Genomic DNA, 24497 nt, shown 5'->3' with positions numbered 1-24497 from the left:
TATCAAAGATGGCTACACTGATTTTTATCAAAGCTGGCTACACTGATTTTCACTGCAAATGATCACAGATGAAAAACCGTTTTTGGACAGGGGCTGTACAAATATATAGGCTTCTTTTCTCGCGCAGGGTGCTATGTTACCTCTTTAACGTTAAACATTCTTACAGTATCAGAGATTCACGCACTTCAGACCAGCTGACAAACTGTCATTTAAGACATGAGAACTAAAAACACCGAAAAATATACACGCAAAAAAACACATGCGGATTGATAAAAAAGGTATCATATCGCTGCTAGGTGAATTAAGCTCGTTTTGTTTACATATACGATTCACATTTTCCGATGTTACCAATACTCCAGTTTGTATCCAAAGTATTGTTTCTTACCAATCGTATTCAAATATTCAGTCTTCGTTACCCAATTTCACTCTTGGGATATATTATGGTATTGAACACATCCGAATATTTTTCCTATAGACGCTCCAACATAAAATACTAATAATGATTGTTATCAAAACCTGAGGACTACAAGTCTGAATAAATAAAGAGTAATTTGAAACCTCAAGCCGACGTACTTCAAATGAGTGATTAGATACAAAGCAATTCGCACTCTCTTAGTCTGTTACTAACGCAGAAGGTGATAGCAAACAGTCGATGCCGTTCTAATGACCAAATGTCATCTAGAAAACAGGTGACTTTTCCAAAAGTTTATCAAACTGTTAAAGAAAACTCGTTTTTATTACGAAACCATATATCGATATATGTTGGTGTAAGTTATAACGTGTTAATACACTTTTCCATAGACAGCAGTTTCAGAACTTTTATTAGAATACAAGCTGAGTCGAATCTAAACTGATTATGATTTGATTGCTGTATTTGGATTATATTGAGGAATTCTTTAATTACTCGGAATGTTCTTTAATAAAACGATTACTGAGATCACTTACAATTGGTAATGATTTGTTTAGAATTTTAAATGCACTTCACTGATTACTGAGTTACTTGAAAACCTGTTTTAATCCACCTAGTGGTGTAATGATGCCTTTCTCATATCAATCATATTATCATATAGAGTACTGTGGTATTAATTCAAAATATTTTTCTTCGATTCTTGAAGGAAGCCAAAGAAATTTTTCAATTGGTATAACTTACAGAATGAAACAGTTTTCTAGTCGCTTAGGCCATCAAAAACAAGGTACTTCCGGAACCCGAGAGGCGGTATAATCGACGTCGGATCGTATGGCCATCAACTACCATGGCGTACTCTACTCTACAAGTTTTTATTACAATTCTGAAGACTTTATACAATTTGGACAATCGTACTCTGAACGACGGTGTAAATTTTTGTTGAATCCGAAAAATATGCTTAAGTTTTGATAGGACCATAAGATTTTTCAGTTGAATATCGGTCGCGCCATCTATGAGAAAAGTGAATGAAATCCATACGGGCCAATTTTTACTAGTCGGATTTTCAAGTGATCTACATGAGAAAGGAAAAAATACAGGATAACCCTGGCTTAAGTTTCACTACGAATCTTGGTATTACCCATCGCACTATGTCTGTTCCCCATTTCCTATTAGCTGTTGAGTGTTGATTGTGAAAAAGTTGTATTTTACTATAAGTACACCATTTCAAATTTTGGAAACGAAAAAGTGAAAGCTTGTCAAATTTCCAAAATATATCAACCGGCTGGAGCAACTATCGTTATTCGGCAGTGTGTTAGCTTTATTTGTATTAACATCATTCTGTTAACAGATCGGCTGTTCGTATCGTTTCTATGAGAGGGCGCCACTAAAATTAAATCCATATCATTTTCAGTTAGTACCAACCTTCAAAAGATACGTGTATAAATTTGACAGCTGTCTGATTATTAGTTTGTGAGATATTGCATTTTGAGTGAAGCTACTTTTGTTATTGTGAGAAAAATGGAAAAAAAGGAATTTCGTGTGTTGATGAAACACTACTTTTTGATGAAAAAAAGTGCCGCCGATACCAAAAAATGGCTTGATGAGTGTTATCCAGACTCTGCACCGGGCGAAGCAACAATTCGTAAGTGGTTTGCAAAATTTCGTACTGGTCATATGAGCACCGAAGACGATGAACGCAAACGACGTCCAAAAGAGGCTGTTACCGATGAAAACGTAAAAAAAATCCACAAAATGATTTTCAATGACCGTATAGTGAAGTTGATCGAGATAGCTGACACCCCAATGATATCAAAGGAACGTGTTGGACATATTATTCACGAATATTTGGATATGAGAAAGCTTTGTGCAAAATGGGTGCCGCGTGAGCTCACAATCGATCAAAAACAACAACGAACCCAAAGCGTGGAAAGACTCAACAATCGGCCGGTAAGGTTATGGCGTCTGTATTTTGGGATTCGCATGGTATAATTTTCATCGACTACCTTGAAAAGGGAAAACCATCAACAGTGACTATTATATAGCGTTATTAAAGCGTTTGAAGGACGAAATTTCAAAAAACGGCCTCATTTGAAGAAGAAAAAAGTTTTGTTTCATCAAGACAATGCACCGTGTCACAAGTCGATGAAAACCATGCTGAAATTGAACGAATTGGGCTTCGAATTGCTTCCTCATCCACCGTATTCTCCAGATTTGGCTCCCAGTGACTTTTTCCTGTTCTCAGACCTCAAGAGAATGCTCGCTGGTAAAAAATTTAGAAGCAATGAAGAAGTAATCGCTGAAACTGAGGCCTAGTTTGAGGCAAAGGACAAATCGTACTACAAAAATGGTATCGAAAAGTTGGAAGATCGCTATAATCGCTGTATCGCCTCTGATGGCAATTATGTTGAATAATAAAAACGAATTTTGGCAAAAAAAATGTTAAACGATACGAACTTTTCAGCCGAACTGTTATGTCTCTGACATTACTCACCCGCTTATTTTATATTGATGCATGTGAAAAGTAGCAAATTATTTAAAAACGAGTCAATAAAATTATAGCATGCATTTCTTCTTCAAAGTTGGTGACCAATTTTCAGTACTAGAAGTAGTGGCCAAACCACTCCGGAATGATACTTTCATCAATTTCCCTGAGATTACTAAACCGAGTTTAAAAAAATTCGACTTTAACAAATGATACTTTTGTTTTAATGACTGATCCGAATCCGACTCCCGGTTTCGAAGTTACTCGGCCACGAGTGCTCAAGATTTATAACTGTCATACATAGTTGACGATACGAAATTTGCAAAATTGGTCTCAATTTTTTTTAAATGTGTAAAACTAGTACAGTTGATTACACCATTTTTCAAATTATATTCGAATAAAAGGTCCCATTGAACGCTGTATAGTTTTGATTTGCGGGCTCTGATGTTACAGGTCGATGAGCGTTGAAAATTTCGAACCGTCATACGACTGCCGAGACTTTTCTTTGCCGTTTATGAAATTCTTTCAACTTACCACATTATTTTTCGGATCCATATTGAACAAATTTTATCCTTTTTAAAAGCGTAATATTTTTCCTTCGTAACCATTTGATTTTATTGAGTTTTTTTTATTCATTAGAAAATTTATTTTAACCTAAACAACGAAAAATAAGATCCTCTTGCTGATTGATCATTCTCACGTTTCTGGTGCCTGTTTTCGGCTGGCTTAGTTTAGCGGCTTCCGGCTGATTATCAGAACAGGAAATCATGACGCATACAAGAGCAATAATGTTTGGTAAAGAAACAGAGGAGGACAGAACCACCAAGCTGTGAGATGATGAGCTGCTTTGAAATTGGAAAATTTAACACCTATTATTCCTAACATTATTTATTGTTTGTCTCTTCGCCTGTATCAAAGTGAAAGTACTCCGTCCGTTTTACGTGTCCGCTGTGTATGTGTTGTTGTGTATGCAAATGTGTGTGTAAGTGTTTGTGTGTTTGTTCCGGGCGCAATCATGAACAGCAATCAGTCACCTGAAAATAAGATGAAATTTGGCATTATGTTGGTGTCAGTTGAGAAAGGGGAATTAAAAATGCAGATTACAAACCATATTCATTCCTGTGTCATGTGATTCGATGTCTCTTTTATAAGTCTCAGTTAAACCGAATCTAATCCTTATCAGGATCTCGATCTGAGGGTGTAAATTGAATGATTATTTAAAACAAAAAGGATGGGAAATGCATAACCGTATCACTTGCACTTAACTAGCAAAGCTCATTAAATACCAAAGCAGATTTTACAACTATAGCAGTTCATAGAATTATCCACGAAGAGGATAATTTCAAATACATGAAATTCCAAAGATTCTAATTGTGGTATTAATTATGCAATTTTCAAATATAGTTCCATGCAATGTGAGTTTATCAAAAGCATAAAAACGGCGAAAAAGCATTTATTATATCACTAAGCAAATAATTATTTGAAAGTAAAGAAGCTAAACAGTAGTTCTATGAATTTTTCAGTAATAGAAATAAATATATGAATATTTTGATGACTTGGAAAATAACAAATTAATATGGGTAAAACTATAATACTAAAGGATGAAACAATTTATTGACAGGTTCAACATATTAAATATTAACACATCAATAAATTAATTAAAGTAAAATGTACAAGAACTAAAAAGATATTCCGTGCAATTGAGAAGTAGATATAAAACATTTAGATTCAAATATCTAATTTTAAAATCTCGTAGAAAGAAATCAGTCTGAAAATCCTAAATCTCATATTCAGTAGCTATAAATCATCTTATATACTATAATAAAAGGATTACAACATCCAAATAGAAGAGAAAGAATCTACAAAGGCTATAGCAGAATAAGCATGTGAAATCTGGCCCCAAAGGAAATTCATATTGTTATACCACATTCGAAAGGTCATAGACTGGAAACAATTTTCTCAAAGTTTCAACCCTTTAAATGCCATATTGACTAGGGTGGTTCGATTGATTTTTATTTGATTTGATTTTTGAAGAAACTGCTAATCCGAAAAATTTGAAAAAAATCAGGTATATTTAAGACATTATGGGGAAGGTATACAATTTTTTTCGAAATTTTTGAAGACGTATTTTTTCCATTAAAAAATACTTGAAAATTTTGAAACATATTTTATCCCCCTTCCAATTTTTGCACCACCCCAGATTTTTTAGTGATAAATAACAAATTTTTCGACATGTTAAATGGGTATGTTTTCATATTTTTAAAAAATGTGGACGACCACAATATTTGATTTTTTCAAAAAAATAAATGACAGTCGACCATGCGTCCCCATCAAGTTATGTTAAAAGGAAACGAATGGTGATTTGTTCTAGTAGTTTATGCAACTCAAGCGGGCTTAGGAATCAAAGTAACGAAAAGGAGGAAATGAGTTTCAACCTTTGCATAATACATACACGATCATACTTCGGCTACAACCTAGAAAGCTACAAAGCAAGAACTTACTGGTATGTGGTTCATATATTAATGGTAGTAATATATGAACGTCGCGAGTATCACACATATGAAATTCGGTTACGGCAGTCAAGAACTAGAGCGGGTGTCAGTTTTTTACGTGTTGTTGATGGATGCAATGAAAGAATAATGAAAGAAAGAATGAAAATTTCGTTACAGTGTCAAAAGTTATCATAAAGATATGTTATCGAGGGATGTCCACAGCTTTCTGTAAAAATGAATGATAAAGATAAAGTAGGAGTTTTGTGTTTGAAAACGTCAATCGAATCATTAGGATGGTTTTCATGGTTTGAAACAATAAAAGATATAAAAAATATTGATGCGTTATTTTTCGTTTTTGAGTTATAACCTTTTGCATAATTTCACGTCATTCATTTAACGACCATGTCCATTAAAAAACTTGATTTGCTGAAACGGTTTCTTTAATTTTTGGGTATATTGTGTAGAATGGTCCGTACTTTCCAGAAAATATCAGAGAATACATAATGACGTCTCATGTACCAATCGACTCAGTAAGTGATTATTCACTCTCAGAGGAACGCCTCCAGGTTTTAACTGGTTTAACATGGCCAAATATTATTGAGCTTCGTGATATGCTGGTTTCAATGAGAAAGATTTGGTCGTATTTTTGTTCAAATTGCGAACGGGATTGGATTGGAACGAGAGCAGATCGAATTATAGTAGCTCTGGTATAGAAGCTTTTGAGAAGGATGTTCTGCCAAGCAATTTTGGATTTAAAGCTTCATCACGAGATGACCTATTTGAGACACACATACAAAAAAAGCTATTCGGGCCCGTAATAAGTTGTATCTCATTTTTCAAAGCTTAAAAATGCTATATCGAGTACACTCCAAATTCGATTGGATATTTGGGAATCCAGCGCCCTTGATGTGAATGCGCTATTCGAAATAGAACTGTTGGTTGCTGTTCCCACGAGGCCGCCATTATTTACTACTTATCTCATGCTCGATTTTTATCCAAAATAGTGAGACAGCTACAAACGACGATCAATGAAAGAAGTGACGATAATAAGTCTATAGAATAAACGAAAATAATAAGAGACAAAATGTGTGCCTTCAAATAGCAATGTATTTTTATAATATTTTTTATCCCACTCCCTATTTAAATGAAATATACAGTCAATAATTCTAAGTAATTGATTCCAACCTTCATCAATGGCCACTTCTGTTTGACACCAATATTAAAAAAGAAAAATTCAATTCGCTGTTGATTCAACTCGATATGCATTTAGTGAAATGTACAGAGTTGTCAAAAGGAAACCGCGTTGTACGAGACCCCACAGTGCAAAACGATTTGACCATTTCAAGAAACACTATCAAATTATTGAATTATATACAGTCACTTTTGAAACTGTAACGAAATTTTCATTCTTTCTTTCATTATTCTTTCATTGCATCCATCAGCAACACATAAAAACTAACGCCAGCTCTAGTTCTTGACTGACGTAACCGAATTTCATATGTGTGATACTCGCGACGTTCATATATTGCTACCATTCATATATGAACCACATCGAAGTAAGTTCTTGCTTTGTAGCATTCTAGGTTGTAGCCGAAGTATGTTCGTGTATGTATTATGCAAAGGTTGAAACTCATTTCCTCCTTTTCGTTACTTTGATTCCTAAGCCCTGCACTTAAATTGCATAAACTGCTAGAACAAAGCACCATGCGTTTCCTTTTAACAGAACTTGATGGGGACGCATGGTCGACTGTTATTTATTTTTTAGAAAAAATCAAATATTGTGGTCGTCCACATTTTTTTAAAATTATGAAAACATACCACTTTAACATGTCCAAAAATTTTTTATTTATCACAAAAAAATCTAGGGTGGTGCAAAAATTACAAGAGGGATTAAATATGTTTCAAAATTTTCCAGTATTTTTTAATGGAAGAAATACATCTTCAAAAATTTTGAAAAAATTGTAAACCTTCCCCATAAATATACCTGATTTTTTTCAAATTTTTCGGATGAGCGGTTTCTTCAAAAATCAATCGAACCACCCTAGCTCCGTCATTATGGCAGTTAAAGAGTTGAAACTTTGAGAAAATTGTTTCCAGTCTATGACCTTTCGAATGTGGTATAACAATATGAATTCCCTTTGGGGGCAGATTTTACATGCTTATCCTGCTATAGCCTTTAATTCACTAAATGTGCTCTCAGTGACTTTTCTTACGAAGATATTCAACTATAAAATTTATAGAAAAAAGATGTTTGTTGAATCGCCTCGAGTGCCATCAATCCAAAAATTGAAGGACACGATTAGACTTTGCAACATTTAATGCTATTGCATCGGCTTGCAAGATAACTGTTCCATGCCTTCGTGGGTCGTGTCTCGACCATTACATCATTTAAATTAATCGTTTATTATTGGTAGCGATTCTTACTTACCAGTTTTACCAAATTATAATCACCCGTAATACACTTCATCATAATGGCTCCACTAAATTTAGTGCATTTCTTACGATTTCACAAAATCTAAATTTCGTCCCCGCGATTCATCGAAACAAAATGTATTCGTACTTCTATGCTGCATATTCGAATTTTAAACTAAATCTTTACTTATAAAGGGTGATTTTTTAAGAGCTTGAGAACTTTTTTAAACAATAAAACGCATAAAATTTGCAAAATCTCATCGGTTCTTTATTTTAAACGTTAGATTGGTACATGACATTTACTTTTTGAAGATAATTTCATTTAAATGTTGACCGCGGCTACGTCTTAGGTGGTCCATTCGGAAAGTCCAATTTTGGGCAACTTTTTCGAGCATTTCGGCCGGAATAGCCCGAATTTCTTCGGAAATGTTGTCTTCCAAAGCTGGAATAGTTACTGGCTTATTTCTGTAGACTTTAGACTTGACGTAGCCCCACAAAAAATAGTCTAAAGGCGTCAAATCGCATGATCTTGGTGGCCAACTTACCGGTCCATTTCTTGAGATGAATTGTTCTCCGAAGTTTTCCCTCAAAATGGCCATAGAATCGCGAGCTGTGTGGCATGTAGCGCCATCTTGTTGAAACCACATGTCAACCAAGTTCAGTTCTTCCATTTTTGGCAACAAAAAGTTTGTTAGCATCGAACGATAGCGATCGCCATTCACTGTAACGTTGCGTCCAACAGCATCTTTGAAAAAATACGGTCCAATGATTCCACCAGCGTACAAACCACACCAAACAGTGCATTTTTCGGGATGCATGGGCAGTTCTTGAACGGCTTCTGGTTGCTCTTCACTCCAAATGCGGCAATTTTGCTTATTTACGTAGCCATTCAACCAGAAATGAGCCTCATCGCTGAACAAAATTTGTCGATAAAAAAGCGGATTTTCCGAATGGACCACCTAAGACGCAGCCGCGGTCAACATTTAAATGAAATTATCTTCAAAAAGTAAATGTCATGTACCAATCTAACGTTTAAAATAAAGAACCGATGAGATTTTGCAAATTTTATGCGTTTTATTGTTTAAAAAAGTTCTCAAGCTCTTAAAAAATCACCCTTTAAATAGACTAATTTGGGCAAATGAGCTACACCCAAAACTCCATTTACGAATTCTTTTTTAGAAAAGGTATACGATTAACGAAATTCTTTTTGCGAACCAAGTCTCGGGACTCGGGACTCGGGACTCGGGACTCGGGACTCGGGACTCGGCGAAGGTGGTTAATACAGTAGCGAGTCAACGGTGGGCGGTCTGAGAAGTAGTAAGAGGCGCCTTTTGGCAAATGTTGCAACCTCAATACTTAGGTATGGAGTGCCAGCCTGGTCTGCGGCGCTAAAAACAAAGAGATACCGTGGAAAGCTGAACAGTGTGTTCCGGTTCATGGCTATGAGAGTCGCGAGTGCCTACAGAGCAATCTCGTCGGAGGCTGTAGGCGTTATCGCTGGGATGATGCCCATCTGCATCACCCTAGAGGAAGACGTTAAATTCTATCGGCGGAGGAACACTAGGAATGCGAGAGCCGCTGCTAGAACGCACTCGCTGCTGAAGTGGCAACAAGAGTGGGACAATGCGGAAGGTCAACGAAACCGACTGATCCCAAACGTGTCGGCGTGGGTGAACAGGAAGCATGGAGAGGTGAACTTCTAACTGACGCAGTTTCTGTCTGGGCATGGCTATTTCCGGAAGTATCTGTTTCGGGTTGGTCACGCGTTTTCCCTATCTTGTCCGGAGTGTGTGAACGTGGAGAAAACACCGGCGCACGTCGTCTTTGAATGGCCTAGGTTCGCGGAGATGCGCGGCGTGACCGTTGACAACATTGTCGAGGCGATGTGTCGCGACAAAGACACGTGGAACGCTATTGACAGAGCAGTAACGGGGATGCTGTGCGCACCGCAGAGGAAGTGGCGCGAAGACCAGAGACCGCCGGACCGCGATCCGGTTAGGAATGATCCACCGCCGGGGACATGACCGAGTCGTCCGTAACATCACATATTGGAGCGCACAATAAGCGTCGGTTCGGGAGTTCTCCGTCGTCGGGTAACTCTCCGTCGATGCAGTCTAAATCCTTCGCCGGGGATTAGACGAGTAGATTGCGATGTAGCACCGGTATGGATCGTCTGGGCGCCAGTGAACCGGAAGCCATCCTACAACCGGAATCACTGGAGCGACCCAGGCATTCTGCCGATCGATCCGTTCACGGGTATCGGAAGCGACGGTTACGGGAGAACTTCCATCGTCGGGGTAGGCTAGATCCTTCGTCGGGGACTAGCCGAGTAGTAGCCACAGCACCTAAGTCAAGTCGTCGGGCGCCAGTGTATCGGAAACCATACTCCAACCGGAATCACCGGATCGACCTCGTCACTCTTTCGAGTGTCCCGGTGGCATAACATGAATAATCGGGGTCGGGAGAACTTCCTTCGCCGGGGAACTCTCCGTCGGTGTAGGTTAGATCTTTCGCAGGGGACTAACCGAGTAGAAGTTACAGCACCGAAGTTGAGTCGTCGGGGTGCCAGTAAACCGAAAGCCATGCTCCAACCGGAATTACAGGACCGACCTCGGCATTCATTCGAGTGTCCCGAGTGGGGAAACACGAGATTCGGTGTCGGGAGTAACTCTTTCGCCGAGGATCCTTCCCTCGGCGTAGTCTAGATACTTCGACGGGGATTAGACGAGTAGATTGCGACGCAGCTCTGGTATGGATCGTCGGGGCACCAGTGAACCGGAAATCATCCTCTAATCGGAATCACTGGACCGACCCAGGCATCCTGCCGTTCGAACCGTTCACGGGTTTCGGGAAAGTCGGTCCGGGGAAACTTCTATCGTCGGTGTAGACTAGATCCATCATCGGGGATTAGCCGAGTAGCTCGCGACGTAGACCAGTTCTGGGTCGTCGCGGCACCAGCGAACCTGATGTCATGCTCCAACCGGACCGACCTCGACATCCTCCTGGTCCATCCCCTGGAGCGGTGCGAGCGGCTCATAGTCGAGAGCTAAATGTAGGAGCCAAAAGTAGGAGAGAACGATGCAGATGTCCATTGCGATGCATAAGGCCGGGAAGGCTGCTTTGAGCTAGAGATGGTCGGGTATAGAAATTCTTATACCCGAACCCGACCCGTACCCGAGTGATCAGCAAAAAAAATTACCCGTACCCGACCCGTACCCGATTAAAAATATAAAAAATTACCCGTACCCGACCCGTACCCGATCAATAATACAAAAAAAATTCCCGTACCCGACCCGTACCCGAAAAAAAATAAAATATTTTACCCGTACCCGACCCGTACCCGATTAAAAATTACCTGTACCCGTACCCGACCCGAATGAGTAGTAAAAATTCTACCAAAATTCAGTATGGAAAAAAATAAAGTGTTTTAGATATCGAGCCGTATCAGGCTCTAGTTGGTAAGAAAAATACATTAAAATGCTTGTTTACTTTTAAACATATAAATACAATGTGAAGCATGAATAATGTAATGTAACTTTTTTTTAAACATGCAAACCATTTTCGTTCAGCGGAAGGATACAACTAAGTTTCTGTCAAATCAGAAGTGACATTGAGGTTACCAATGTCGAAATAACCGCTAGTTCAAAAATGAATGTTAGATGGCGGACCATGTAGATATTCAATGTCTTTGGTACTTTATACTCATTTACAAATGTGAACAAAAGGGAGTAATATCAACTCAAATTTTTCGAAAAGTATATTTACCCAAAATGTCGTAATATCCGTTGTATTCAATTTTGGGTAGGTATGGTTTTTACGAAACAGTGCGACTTTTGATCCAATTCTTTAGAACCACAATTAAGCGTGCTCATTATCTTGACACACAAATAAAAATTCACATTCAAATCACTTGAAAAATCACGTAAAATAGTTCCAAATGTCAAATTGAATATAACACGTGACGAAAATGAATGGTATGCGAACATCCCCTAAAATGAATAGTGTGTTATCAGTTCGTTTACGTGAATTGACCAAAGAATCAAACAATGTACGTGTATTCCCGGTGTGAAAAATTTAATTTTGAACATGGTGAACAGTGAGTCCTTCAAGTGTAAGTAGTTTGAGCATTCGTAGGAAATTTTTATGGTTACAATTTTTTACTACAAAGCAAAATGAATTATGATTTTGATTTGAATTAATCTGTCAACTATGCCCGTTTTGTAGCCTCACAAACCCACACCCACGATGTTATCGGTAGCTGGTGGTTTTTACAGCCATTGAACCGGTGGAACCCTCAACGAGTGAACACGGTGAAAATTTGAGTATTTCGCGAGAAAAGATTTTCACCCTTACTTTTGCGACTCCACGTTGTCACGCATCGAGATTTTCACTTGTTGTCCAGTGAAAAGAAACGAAAATTAACTAGCAATATAGCCCAACTTACTGTGCCATCAATCGGTGTCATTTCAAGTGAGGTGACACCACCCAGAAGTGCAGAATAAGAAGAACTTCTATGCAGATTTTCTGAATTAAATGTTCATGTTTTTATGGTAAGAATCCTTATGATTTTTATGAAAATTTTGAAAATCTCCAACCAATATTTAAAATAACAGTTTTCTGGTATCTGAATGTGATATGAGTACTGCACTACATTTTATATACTGCCCATCCTTGCATATCAGTCCCACATGGAAAATCGGCATGTTGAGAAAAAGACGATCAAAAGTTTATTTCCGATTTTTTTTTATTTATTGTGCTCCCTAATGCTGGTCCCTGGTTGGCGGTTCAATGCATAGGACGCTGGTCTTACAAGCCAGCTGTCGTATGTTCGAGTCCCGGCCTGGAAGGATTCTTAGTGTCAGTAGGATCCATAGTACTAGCCATGCAATGATTCTGTACGCTAAGAATCGGCTGCGAAGTCTGTTGAAACAGAAAGGCCAAATTCCACGAAAGGAATGTAATGCCAAGACTTTGCTTTGCTCCCTAATGCTAAATCTTGGTATTATTACATGAAATATCGGTAATACACCTTTGCTGTTCCAATATTGCAACAAATGAAATTATTGAAATTTTGCACTGAATGGGACTGATATGCGGGTACTTTAGCATATGGGACACAGAAATGAGTTGATATTTTTTTATATTTTACTGAACAAACCCTCAACTTTAATTGCAATTTCTGAGAGTATATTGAGGAAAGACTCCATTCCTCAAGCTAACTCAAAATTGGCGAAAATCGATATGAGACTGATATGCGAGTATGGGCAGTATATGAATCAAATAATTTTTACTGGATTGTGCATTAAACAGCTTTAAAATAGCAGTCCATCAAAACCTACGTGAAAAGTAGATTCCGACCGCAACATCATAGGGCTAAGGCAGTGTGTCTTATTAAATATGTTATAAACAAAGTAGGGCGGGAAATATTCACATACCTTTTCACGTAACTATGATTGATACTTTTTTTAAATGAAGAAAAAAATGAAAAGATGCCAGTTGACAGGTCTGGTCCTAGGCGCGAATGTCAAAACCCCTTGAATCAAATTGATTAATTTTGCGGAAGAACTGTTTTGCAATGAAAAAATCTCGTCAACGTGTAAACATATTTCTGTGAAGTACAAATGGTCGGGTAATCGATCCGAAAAAACAATTTACCCGTACCCGAGTGAGCGGTAAATTTTTTTACCCGTATCCGACCCGAGTGAGCAGTAAAATTTTTTACCCGTACCCGACCCGTACCCGATAGAAAATAAAAATTTTTACCCGTACCCGACCAAAAACCCGTCGGGTACGGGTACGGGTCGGGTTTCGGGTAAAATACCCGATACCCGACCATCTCTACTTTGAGCACCGCTAGCCTTCCACAACGAAGTAATACCTAACGGTAGTTCCGGGGAGGTAGGGTTGGAGATCCAAAGTGTTTTAGTGGGCACTGGAACGGAGAGTCCCACACTCTGTGTGTAAATGCATTTCACCTTAAAAAAGACACACACACACCTCGGTAATTATTTTGTCGAGAAATACCGAAGAAAAGTGTTATTATTTTGGATGGAGTTTGTTGAATACATGGTGGAAATTCACATATGCGATCGTTTCAAAACCCAATCTATCATTATTGTTAGAAAACAAATAAAACATAAGTTTTGAACGGATCTAGCCAGTAGAGTTAATTCAACATTTTCCGTGGTGCACTTGTTAACTTCGTAAGAATGTTGTAAGGATTATAAACATATTAGGTGTACAACTTTGCTTCCGTCGTTTTTTTCCAAAATTTAAAGCTTTATTGCGAAAAAGTGCTTACAGATGTATTATTCAAAGTATTGTCCGTCGCTAGCGACAACTTTCTCTCATCTTTCCGGCAATTTTCGGATCCCGGTTCGAAAAAAGGAGTCCTCTTTTGACGCTATCCATGAAGCAATCCATTTTTCCAACTCTTCGAAGGATTGAAAATGTTGATCTGCCAGGTCGTGTGCCATCGAACGGAATAGGTGGAATAGGGGGCGACATCTGGGAAATACGGCGTGTGGGGCAAAACTTCCCATTTCAGCATTTCCAGGTACTTTTTACCCACTTGAGGCCGAGCATTGTCGTGTTGGAGGATGACTTTGCCATGTCGCTCTTGATATTGTGGCCGCTTTTCTTTTAGCGCGCGACTAAGGCGCATCAGTTGCATTCGATAGCGATCTCCTGTGATGGTTTCACCTGGGGTTAAGAGCTCGTAGTAAATTGTTATTCATCTTTGAAGGTTTTTTTCTCTTCCACCATCATGTTTGTCTTCGACATCGAAATCACCATTTTTAATACGTTGAAACCACTCCCGATACGTTCTTTTACTCAGAGCAACATCACCGTAAGTTTCTGAAAGCATTCGATGCGTTTCAGTTGCATTTTTTTTCGAATTATAACAGAAAAGTAAAACTTCCCGCAAATGGCGATAATTGGGCACATAAACAGGCATTTTCGAGCGTGAATAATACGAAAACAAGAAGAACTGTCACTGAAACGGCGATGACAATTCGTTAGGCACTGTACACACTCACTTTAAAGGCATTATCATCTATGTATTTTAACCAGCCTCAGCCGGTACAGCCGGAAAACGGCGGAAGCAAATTTGTACACCTGATATATCGATTAACTGGAAGTCGTTTTAAGAAATATAGAAACTTACCATTAAGTCAGTACAGTATTCAATTATTCAACTTCCCATTCATTCACCATCTCGGATTTTAAAACAAACTTAAACATCGTTCTTTTGAATATAGTCATGGTTCATATTTTGATATTATGCAGAAATCTTTTTTTACGAACTTGTAAAAGTTTACGTTATCTAAAATTTTCTTCTTGAAAATTGATTGCATAATTAGCACATTTATTTCGTGGAATGAGTTGCGTAAATCGGGTGTGTACGGTTTATTTTTAATGAAGCAATTTATTTAATTTGATTGTAGAAATTTCCTAAGCGCAATTTTGTCTATTACGGTTGAAAGTTTATACATCAAAACAATATGTGAAGGAAGAAGGCCGCTTACGAATTGCTTTTTATAATTCATGTTCCTCTTTAGAAACTTCTTTTGACCGGAGCTTGAACATATAAAGGGTGATTTTTTAAGAGCTTGAGAACTTTTTTAAACAATAAAACGCATAAAATTTGCAAAATCTCATCGGTTCTTTATTTTAAACGGTAGATTGGTACATGACATTTACTTTTTGAAGATAATTTCATTTAAATGTTGACCGCGGCTGCGTCTTAGGTGGTCCATTCGGAAAATCCGCTTTTTTATCGACAAATTTTGTTCAGCGATGAGGCTCATTTCTGGTTGAATGGCTACGTAAATAAGCAAAATTGCCGCATTTGGAGTGAAGAGCAACCAGAAGCCGTTCAAGAACTGCCCATGCATCCCGAAAAATGCACTGTTTGGTGTGGTTTGTACGCTGGTGGAATCATTGGACCGTATTTTTTCAAAGATGCTGTTGGACGCAACGTTACAGTGAATGGCGATCGCTATCGTTCGATGCTAACAAACTTTTTGTTGCCAAAAATGGAAGAACTGAACTTGGTTGACATGTGGTTTCAACAAGATGGCGCTACATGCCACACAGCTCGCGATTCTATGGCCATTTTGAGGGAAAACTTCGGAGAACAATTCATCTCAAGAAATGGACCGGTAAGTTGGCCACCAAGATCATGCGATTTGACGCCTTTAGACTATTTTTTGTGGGGCTACGTCAAGTCTAAAGTCTACAGAAATAAGCCAGTAACTATTCCAGCTTTGGAAGACAACATTCGGGCTATTCCGGCCGAAATGCTCGAAAAAGTTGCCCAAAATTGGACTTTCCGAATGGACCACCTAAGACGTAGCCGCGGTCAACATTTAAATGAAATTATCTTCAAAAAGTAAATGTCATGTACCAATCTAACGTTTAAAATAAAGAACCGATGAGATTTTGCAAATTTTATGCGTTTTATTGTTTAAAAAAGTTCTCAAGCTCTTAAAAAATCACCCTTTATCTCTACCTTTTATACCATTTGAATCAGTTCAAACCATTATTACATGGAACGTCTTTGCTTCCTTTTCCTACTTATTCAGTTGCAATACGAAGATCCAAGCATGCAAATTGTGCATTTGATAATACTCGGGAGATTTATTCGTGATTTAGAGCTCATTTTAAGCTAAGCAATCTTAATATTTTGCGTAAAATCTGTGTTAGGGATTGTGAAGGAAAAGATTAAAACAAACCAAAACTTGAAATATATTTATTTTATATCCCGGTTTCATTTTCATCAATCTGTTAATAGTTGCTCTCAAGCAAAAGTATTCCAGAACAGCAAGCAGTAGAAGCTCCATCGCTCAGTGAAAGTTATTATGCTGCCGGATCATCTTTAGTGCTATTAAAATCGATAGACGTTTAATTAAAGAGAGTTACAGTAGTTGGCAGAGCTGCACGGATAACGGCAAGAAGAGTGAAATGTTTGTACAGTCAAGAAGTAAACAGCTCGTAAAAAACCTTATTGGATTTATTTCATTGTTAAACTGTTAAAAAATCTCATATCGACTAATCTGTTGATGCACTTTATTGCTTGGTGTAAATTTGATGATTTTAGCAAATATTTTATTTTTAGCCCCGTGCTGGTGGAAGCTTTTTAACCTACGAACCATAAAAATAAAAACAGTCAGCTAATAGCGAAGATGCTAAAGATCTACAAACCGCAATAAGATAAAGCTGTGAGATTAGTCAAAAGCATAGATGCAGGGTGGTTTAAATACAAAAACAAGAATGCCTCCAGGCAGAAAGAAAATTTTGTTAAAATACGACGACATTGTAAACGTAAACAATAGACAACCAATAGCCGGCATGTTAATTAAGCTTTCACACATGTACACATGAAGATTTTACAAAAAAAAAATTACGAATTAAAAAAATTAAGCGTACGATAACGTATATAAAATTTTATTTAAAATACTAAAATTACGCGTGATTCATCCAATTGCTTTTTGTGGAATTTGGTAATGAATATTGTTAATAAGTTAATCTTTTTTTATCGTTTCCAAAATGTTCGATCTATACGATATGATCGGGAACAGCGTTAGCAGGCGAGCAAAAGCGTGGCTAAAGCAAAGAGAGAAAGACTAGAAACGGCTATTCACCTGTCATGACTTCCATGAATTCTGAAGAAAAATGAAAGTTGCGTTAGTTAGTGAAACTTTTGTTTGTTTTTTTTTTGGTGTTGAAATTTTTACAACGGATACAGTACCTTCAAAATCGACCGTTCCCGAACCGTCCGCATCGATCTCATCCACAATGTCGTCTAGTTCTTCTTCGGGCACGGCGCCATCCAACTCCCGGAGAATTTGTTTGAATGCGTCTACTGGAATAAAGCCTTTGGCTGTGGAAAGCAAAAAAAATCGTGTATTAGTTTTTGTGATCAAAAGTTCTCTGGAATGTTTGGCAAGTAATTAGTAATCTTAAGAAAAACTATGACTTCAAAACTTAGAAATTACAATCTGTAAACTTCAAAGAACACTTAAAAATCAGTGGTTCGAAAATACCAAATAGTAAATTATCACCAATGAGAAAAATCATCCCCGATTTTCGGCATCGATTGTCATCATCCGCAAAATTAACGATAATTATCATTTTAATAATAATTACACCCAAACCTCCATTTACGTAATAATCGGGACTTCCTAAATCGAATTATGGCGTAAAAAAATTTACGTTATTTGGAATTTTATACGTAAAAAAAGTTTTCCCTATTTATGTATATTATTGTATATGTATAATATAAAGGATAACTAAGGAACAAAAAAAAAAGTATTTGCCGGAAAAGGATGTTCTTAGTCGGTCGCATCAATTTCCAAGATAACAACTTCCGGTTCATCGATATTCGTTAGAAACCATCTGTAGGGGTTTTGAGGAATACACCTGAAGTCGCCATCTTGTAATTCAGAACCACCTCAAACATCGTTTTTCAACATGTACTCATTAAGTCCCATATTGTAAAGGTTTTCAAGGAATATCAATAAACCGGAAGTCGCCATCTTGGAATTCAGAATCACCTCAAACACCTTTTCCAACATGTACTCATCAAAACCGTTCTGAAAATACTCATATTATAAAGGCTTTCAAGGAATATCAAACAACTGGAAGTCGCCATCTTGGAATTCAGAACCACCTCAAACGGCGTTTTCCATCATGTACTCATTAAACCCGTTCCGAAAATACCCATGTTGTAAAGGTTTTCGAAAATCTATCAATAAACCGGAAGTCGCCATCTTGGAATTCAGAACCACCTCAAACGTCGTTTTCCAACATGTGCTCATCAAACCCGCTCCAAAAATACCCATATTGTAGTAATTTCCATGAAATGTGAATGAGCCGAAAATGAAGTAGGTTCGTAAAAAAAGTTCACGTTATTTGGAATTTTGTTCGTCAAATAATTTACGTAAAAAGAGGTAACGTAAAAAATGTTTACGTAAACGGAGGTTTGGGTGTATTATTGTTGTTCTATAAACTCACACATAATAATGAAATGATAATCATTGAAAAACATTCTCACGATTATCAGTTGAGTGAGTTGAGTGGTGGTGCTGCAATATCGTCAATAAAAACAGCAAGTAATATTTTCATACATGCTGTGATTAATAATTATTATAATGACAATAATAGCAATAGTAAAACTCCAACCACAGAGCATGGTTTCATGCTGCTGTTTTAAAAATATTACAGAAGTAACAGAAGCACAGTAATACGTTTGTCTTGCGATCTCAGCATACTCAGTGACCACAAACAAGCGCTCAAGCGCAGCGTCTGCTGGAAGCTCAAGACTAGCAAAATCCTGCGCTCCTGTTACTTCGGCAATTAAAATTCATGCCAAATAGCGTTTAGTAGGGTTTAATCGCAATAGTACGTGCGTTTGAATCAACCAGCGGGAATTGAAACAATATTTTTTGTCAGTATTCAGAATGTACGCTTTTGTCGCTAATTTTGCATTGCATATTGCCATTGCGTATTAAAAGCATGGCTGAAAATCGTTAGAATGATAATTTATAATCGGATGTGAGTATATATAACATCGCTCTAGTGATATTTAACGTAATGATATTTTTTTCATACTCAGCAGCAAGTGTGGCATAAACTCGCTCATGAGACTCAATTTTTTCTATTCATCAGCTCACCTCATGATTTACGATGCAATCCGTAAAATGATGGTTAAGATGAAACTCATCGCTGATCTAAACAAACACACTCACCTATACAGAGCACCACTGACATTAAATTATGATGGTATTGATGGTTCTCAGTTTTGATTTCATAGCATCTAACTGTCATTCCTAGTTTTAAAAAGTATGTACTGAGTTTGGCATCACCGTATCGAGCTACACCGGTGAGTGCATGCTTAAACCACAGAGCTGCCAACCCGGATTTTCAGTTTTGTCTTTGTTGGTACTCAGAACGAGCACGAGCATTAATGTACGAAAACAAAAGTCGAACAGTGATGTATACCATAAACGATTGAATTTCATGTCTCGAACTAAACACAACTGACTACTGAACCGAATGCGTTTTCCAGCATACGAGAACATGTGTTGAGAATTGGATTGAAATGGCATCGATTCGAACGTTGGCCGCCCATGGCAACTCTGGTGGATGGGGAGTACAAGCGAGACAGTGTCATAAGAATCTGATTCAATATGTTGATGTACAAACACATAAATCACAACTCACAAATCGACGTGAACATTTCATAAGGGCACATAAACCAATAAGAGATTCTCTTTGTTTACTTTCTCTTCTGTTAATAACACCCAAATTTTCACGTTCACTTACCAAATTTGCATATAGAATGAAAGAAAATATCTCCAGCTTTGCAATAGTATCATACATGTAATCAATTGCGTAATAAGGCAGATATAATCGAAAGAGAAAGTAAACAAAGAGAATCTGTCAATTGTTTTAAGGCCCTTTTGAAATGTTCACGTCGAAATTGTCTCTCAGTGGGTTCTAATATTTTATGTGCACTCAGCGCTCATCTGCTGATTGCTTGACACTACGATGCTGAGACAATGTTTTCTCTACACCAATGGTTACCCAGTTACTCAACTCGCTCAGTGATGTTTCTGAAACCGATTTGAAGGTGAGCTGAACTCAGTGAGAGCGCGTCTCAGTGCTCACATCGCATATCGGGTAACATTTCCAAAACCGAAAGTATCGGCTATAATACATTTGACCTTGAATATTGGAAAATTTCTGAGGAAATTGTGCTAATAGAAAAAAGTGTGCTTTACCGGGTTCCAATAGATAGTGCAGATTTTTAAATGTATATTATAACAAGTAATAAAGGGTGATTTTTTAAGAGCTTGAGAACTTTTTTAAACAATAAAACGCATAAAATTTGCAAAATCTCATCGGTTCTTTATTTTAAACGTTAGATTGGTACATGACATTTACTTTTTGAAGATAATTTCATTTAAATGTTGACCGCGGCTGCGTCTTAGGTGGTCCATTCGGAAAGTCCAATTTTGGGCAACTTTTTCGAGCATTTCGGCCGGAATAGCCCGAATTTCTTCGGAAATGTTGTCTTCCAAAGCTGGAATAGTTACTGGCTTATTTCTGTAGACTTTAGACTTGACGTAGCCCCACAAAAAATAGTCTAAAGGCGTCAAATCGCATGATCTTGGTGGCCAACTTACCGGTCCATTTCTTGAGATGAATTGTTCTCCGAAGTTTTCTCTCAAAATGGCCATAGAATCGCGAGCTGTGTGGCATGTAGCGCCATCTTGTTGAAACTACATGTCAACCAAGTTCAGTTCTTCCATTTTTGGCAACAAAAAGTTTGTTAGCATCGAACGATAGCGATCGCCATTCACTGTAACGTTGCGTCCAACAGCATCTTTGAAAAAATACGGTCCAATGATTCCACCAGCGTACAAACCACACCAAACAGTGCATTTTTCGGGATGCATGGGCAGTTCTTGAACGGCTTCTGGTTGCTCTTCACTCCAAATGCGGCAATTTTGCTTATTTACGTAGCCATTCAACCAGAAATGAGCCTCATCGCTGAACAAAATTTGTCGATAAAAAAGCGGATTTTCTGCCAACTTTTCTAGGGCCCATTCACTGAAAATTCGACGTTGTGGCAGATGAAATTATCTTCAAAAAGTAAATGTCATGTACCAATCTAACGTTTAAAATAAAGAACCGATGAGATTTTGCTAATTTTATGCGTTTTATTGTTTAAAAAAGTTCTCAAGCTCTTAAAAAATCACCCTTTAGGTTTAAGATACTTTATTCGAGGCAGTTGCCTTCGAAAGATGTGCATTTTTTTATCTCTCCGCCAACTCACGAAAACCACGCCTAAGAAACTGTACATATATCATTTGAAGCGATCCAATCGTGAAGCCATTTTTCTACATAGTCATAAATGGCAAAGTGCTGCTTGGGAAGTGCACGAACCATCGATGGGAACAAATGACAGTCGGGAGAGCCAAAGTCGGTCAGAGTATGGCGGGTAGGGCAGAAGTTCCCATTTGAGTTCAGATATAAAATGACTTTTGTTTTGTCTGTAGTTTTTGAAGCAATGCATGGATCAATTTCCTCATTTGCTATTGGTAGTGATTAGTATTTACAGCTCGTATTCGAAACATCTTTGGGACCCAAAAGACCAACTGCAACAACATCGTTTTCTTTCCGAAGCGATTGAGTTTTGTAGTTGATGTCGATGGTTGGCCAGAATCGACTCATGATTTTCTGCGCTTGGGGTTATCAAAGTAAATGCATCTCTCATCTCATATTACTACTCAGGGCAGAAGTCCCTTTGTTTAAGCCAAGAAAACAATTTTCGCTCATCGTTTTTCGCTTTTCATACTGTCTATAATTCAGTTCATGAGGAACCCATTTTCCTTCTGAATGAATGTCTGTATTTGAAAATTTACAGATTTTCGAGACTTATGTACAATTTATTCAAACGAAAATTTTTACGACAATGCTCATTGCGATAAAACAATCTAAATCTAAAATAACGAGATTGTTGATTAACAATATCTTCATAAGTTGATACACAGCAACAATGTCGTTATATAAATCTTATTATAATATCAGGTTTTGGAATCGATTGGTAGCGTTGGTAATCTAGAATTTGATAAAATTCACTGGCAAAAACGAGCAAGTATGAAGAATGAATCGATCCAATTCTTGGTGATTTCCTAATTTTTGAAACTGCTCTGACCAGTGCGGTGAGATTTCATTTTCAATCGAATGATATCTGATAATAATGAAATGTATGGCCACTAACCGTCAGCATATCGATACAAATTCATATGACTTTTGCTGCCATTTTCAAGTGAAGCTCTCAGAATTCATCGTGAGTTGAATAATCGTACTTAGTCATTTGAAGTTTTACTTGCCCAGTTTCAAATGCCAAGTAGTCTACCTCCTTCATTGTCTTCGCTCTTGATAGCGGTTTGTCTGTTATCTATTATTTTGAACCAATTCGAATGTTTACATAAACCTCATTTGAAGGCCGCTCTCACACAATTAAAAGAGATATTTTGTTATTTCAAGAGATCAACTGACGGTGGTTAAACTGAGCTTTGATTTGAAGAGAATCGATTGAAGAACTGGATGCTGCCAGTTTGGACCGTCAGCGAACGTTGTGTGTCAGAGTGTGAAGTTTACTGCAGTAGAGAGATCCTCAGTGTGTTTCACAGTCGGTTTCAATTGAATTGAATGAAGTTTTACAACACTGGCTCTGACAAGCTCTGACGCCATGGCTTGGACGGAACTTCTCATTGCTGCGTTTACAAATAAGCCTTTACAACTTTCGAAATATGGGTAAAAATTCGAAAAATACTTTGTCGTGACGATCTTTATATTGCGTCCTCTTTTTTTGCGATCCTCTGTAAAAACACATCAAATGTCGTCTGTATATGTCACCAGTGATAGTGTCACCTAGTTGAAGCATAATAAATAGAGCTCAGTTGATCCCACTAGATACACTTTTTTTGCTGCCATTGTCATTGTTATGTCAAAATTTTTTATATTTGATCCACGTAAGCCGTAAACTGAGAGAGTTTGCTCAGGGTATTTTTTTAGTCATTTAACAGTTTACATGGTTTAATACGATACTTTAACATAATAAAAATTCACTATTATTTGAATAAATCGGTATAGTTTAAACAAATTTTGTTTTTCCTATATTCTTTCAAAAAAATAATAAAAAAAATTAGAACTGTATGTTGAACATTTTTCAAAAAACGTGATTAATCCACCTAGCAGTGAGATGATACCTTGTTTTATCAATCCGCATGTTTTTTACATGGATATTCTTAGGTGTTTTAGTTCTCATTATTTTAATTATCGTCGTTTTAAACGGCAAATTGAGATTTTAATCACTTATTACCCTGTAATGTCGAAACTGCAAATCGTATCGAATATCAATCTTGACAATGTGACAATCGATGTTCCTGAACACCAGCTCTGGAAGTACCATAAATAATGACGAAAAACTTTGAAGTGGAACTTACTTCGACATCTCATGAAATGTTCAATCGATTGTCACACGTTAAGATTGATATTCGATACGACTTGCAGTTTCGACATTACAGGGTAATAAGTGATTAAAATCGCAATTTGCCGTTTAAAACGACGATAATTAAAATAATGAGAACTAAAACACCTAAGAATATCCATGTAAAAAACATTCGGATTGATAAAACAAGGTATCATCACACTGCTAGGTGGATTAATCACGTTTTTTGAAAAATGTTCAACATACAGTTCTAATTTTTTTTATTATTTCTTGAAAGAATATAGGAAAAACAAAACAAAATTTGTTTAAACTATACCGATTTATTCAAATAATAGTGAATTTTTATTATGTTAAAGTATCGTATTAAACCATGTAAACTGTTAAATGACTAAAAAAATACTCTGAGCAAACTCTCTCAGTTTACGGCTTACGTTGATCAAATATAAAAAATTTGACATAACAATGACAATGGCAGCAAAAAAAGTGTATCTAGTGGGATCAACTGAGCTCATCATCTGTAATTCCAGAATCGGATAAAATTCACCAATTTTGTATGGGACCTTAAGGCCTTTAATTTGAATTTTTGTTTTTGAAGTTCGATTTGGCCTTTTTGAGAAAATTATTGAGCTTTGAGAAACGATTCGATACTGTAACCGGAATTCTAAAATCGGTGTA

At 37.3% G+C, this 24497-nt stretch overlaps 1 protein-coding gene across 3 annotated transcripts in view; it reads right to left on the bottom strand.

The window, feature by feature from the left end:
- Positions 1-3476: 3476 nt before the first annotated feature.
- Positions 3477-24497, bottom strand: part of LOC131435646 (troponin C, isoallergen Bla g 6.0101-like) — a 65787-nt gene continuing 44766 nt past the window's right edge. Inside the window, exons 4-7 of one of the 3 annotated variants that reach the window (XM_058603758.1) lie at positions 17547-17678; positions 17440-17460; positions 3997-4080; positions 3477-3922 (exon numbers count right to left, since the gene is read on the bottom strand). In XM_058603758.1, coding sequence (XP_058459741.1) covers positions 4058-4080; positions 17440-17460; positions 17547-17678 — 176 coding nt within the window. In that variant the 3' untranslated portion in view covers positions 3477-3922; positions 3997-4057. Of the gene's footprint in view, positions 3923-3996; positions 4081-16533; positions 16680-16792; positions 16940-17439; positions 17461-17546; positions 17679-24497 lie in introns of those variants that run through there. The other 2 variants (XM_058603757.1, XM_058603759.1) reach the window with 2 other exon arrangements.

Source organism: Malaya genurostris, chromosome 3 (genome assembly GCF_030247185.1).
Source record: "Malaya genurostris strain Urasoe2022 chromosome 3, Malgen_1.1, whole genome shotgun sequence".
In the NCBI taxonomy this organism is placed as follows: domain Eukaryota; kingdom Metazoa; phylum Arthropoda; class Insecta; order Diptera; family Culicidae; genus Malaya; species Malaya genurostris.
This window is presented reverse-complemented; position numbering and strand designations above follow the sequence as displayed.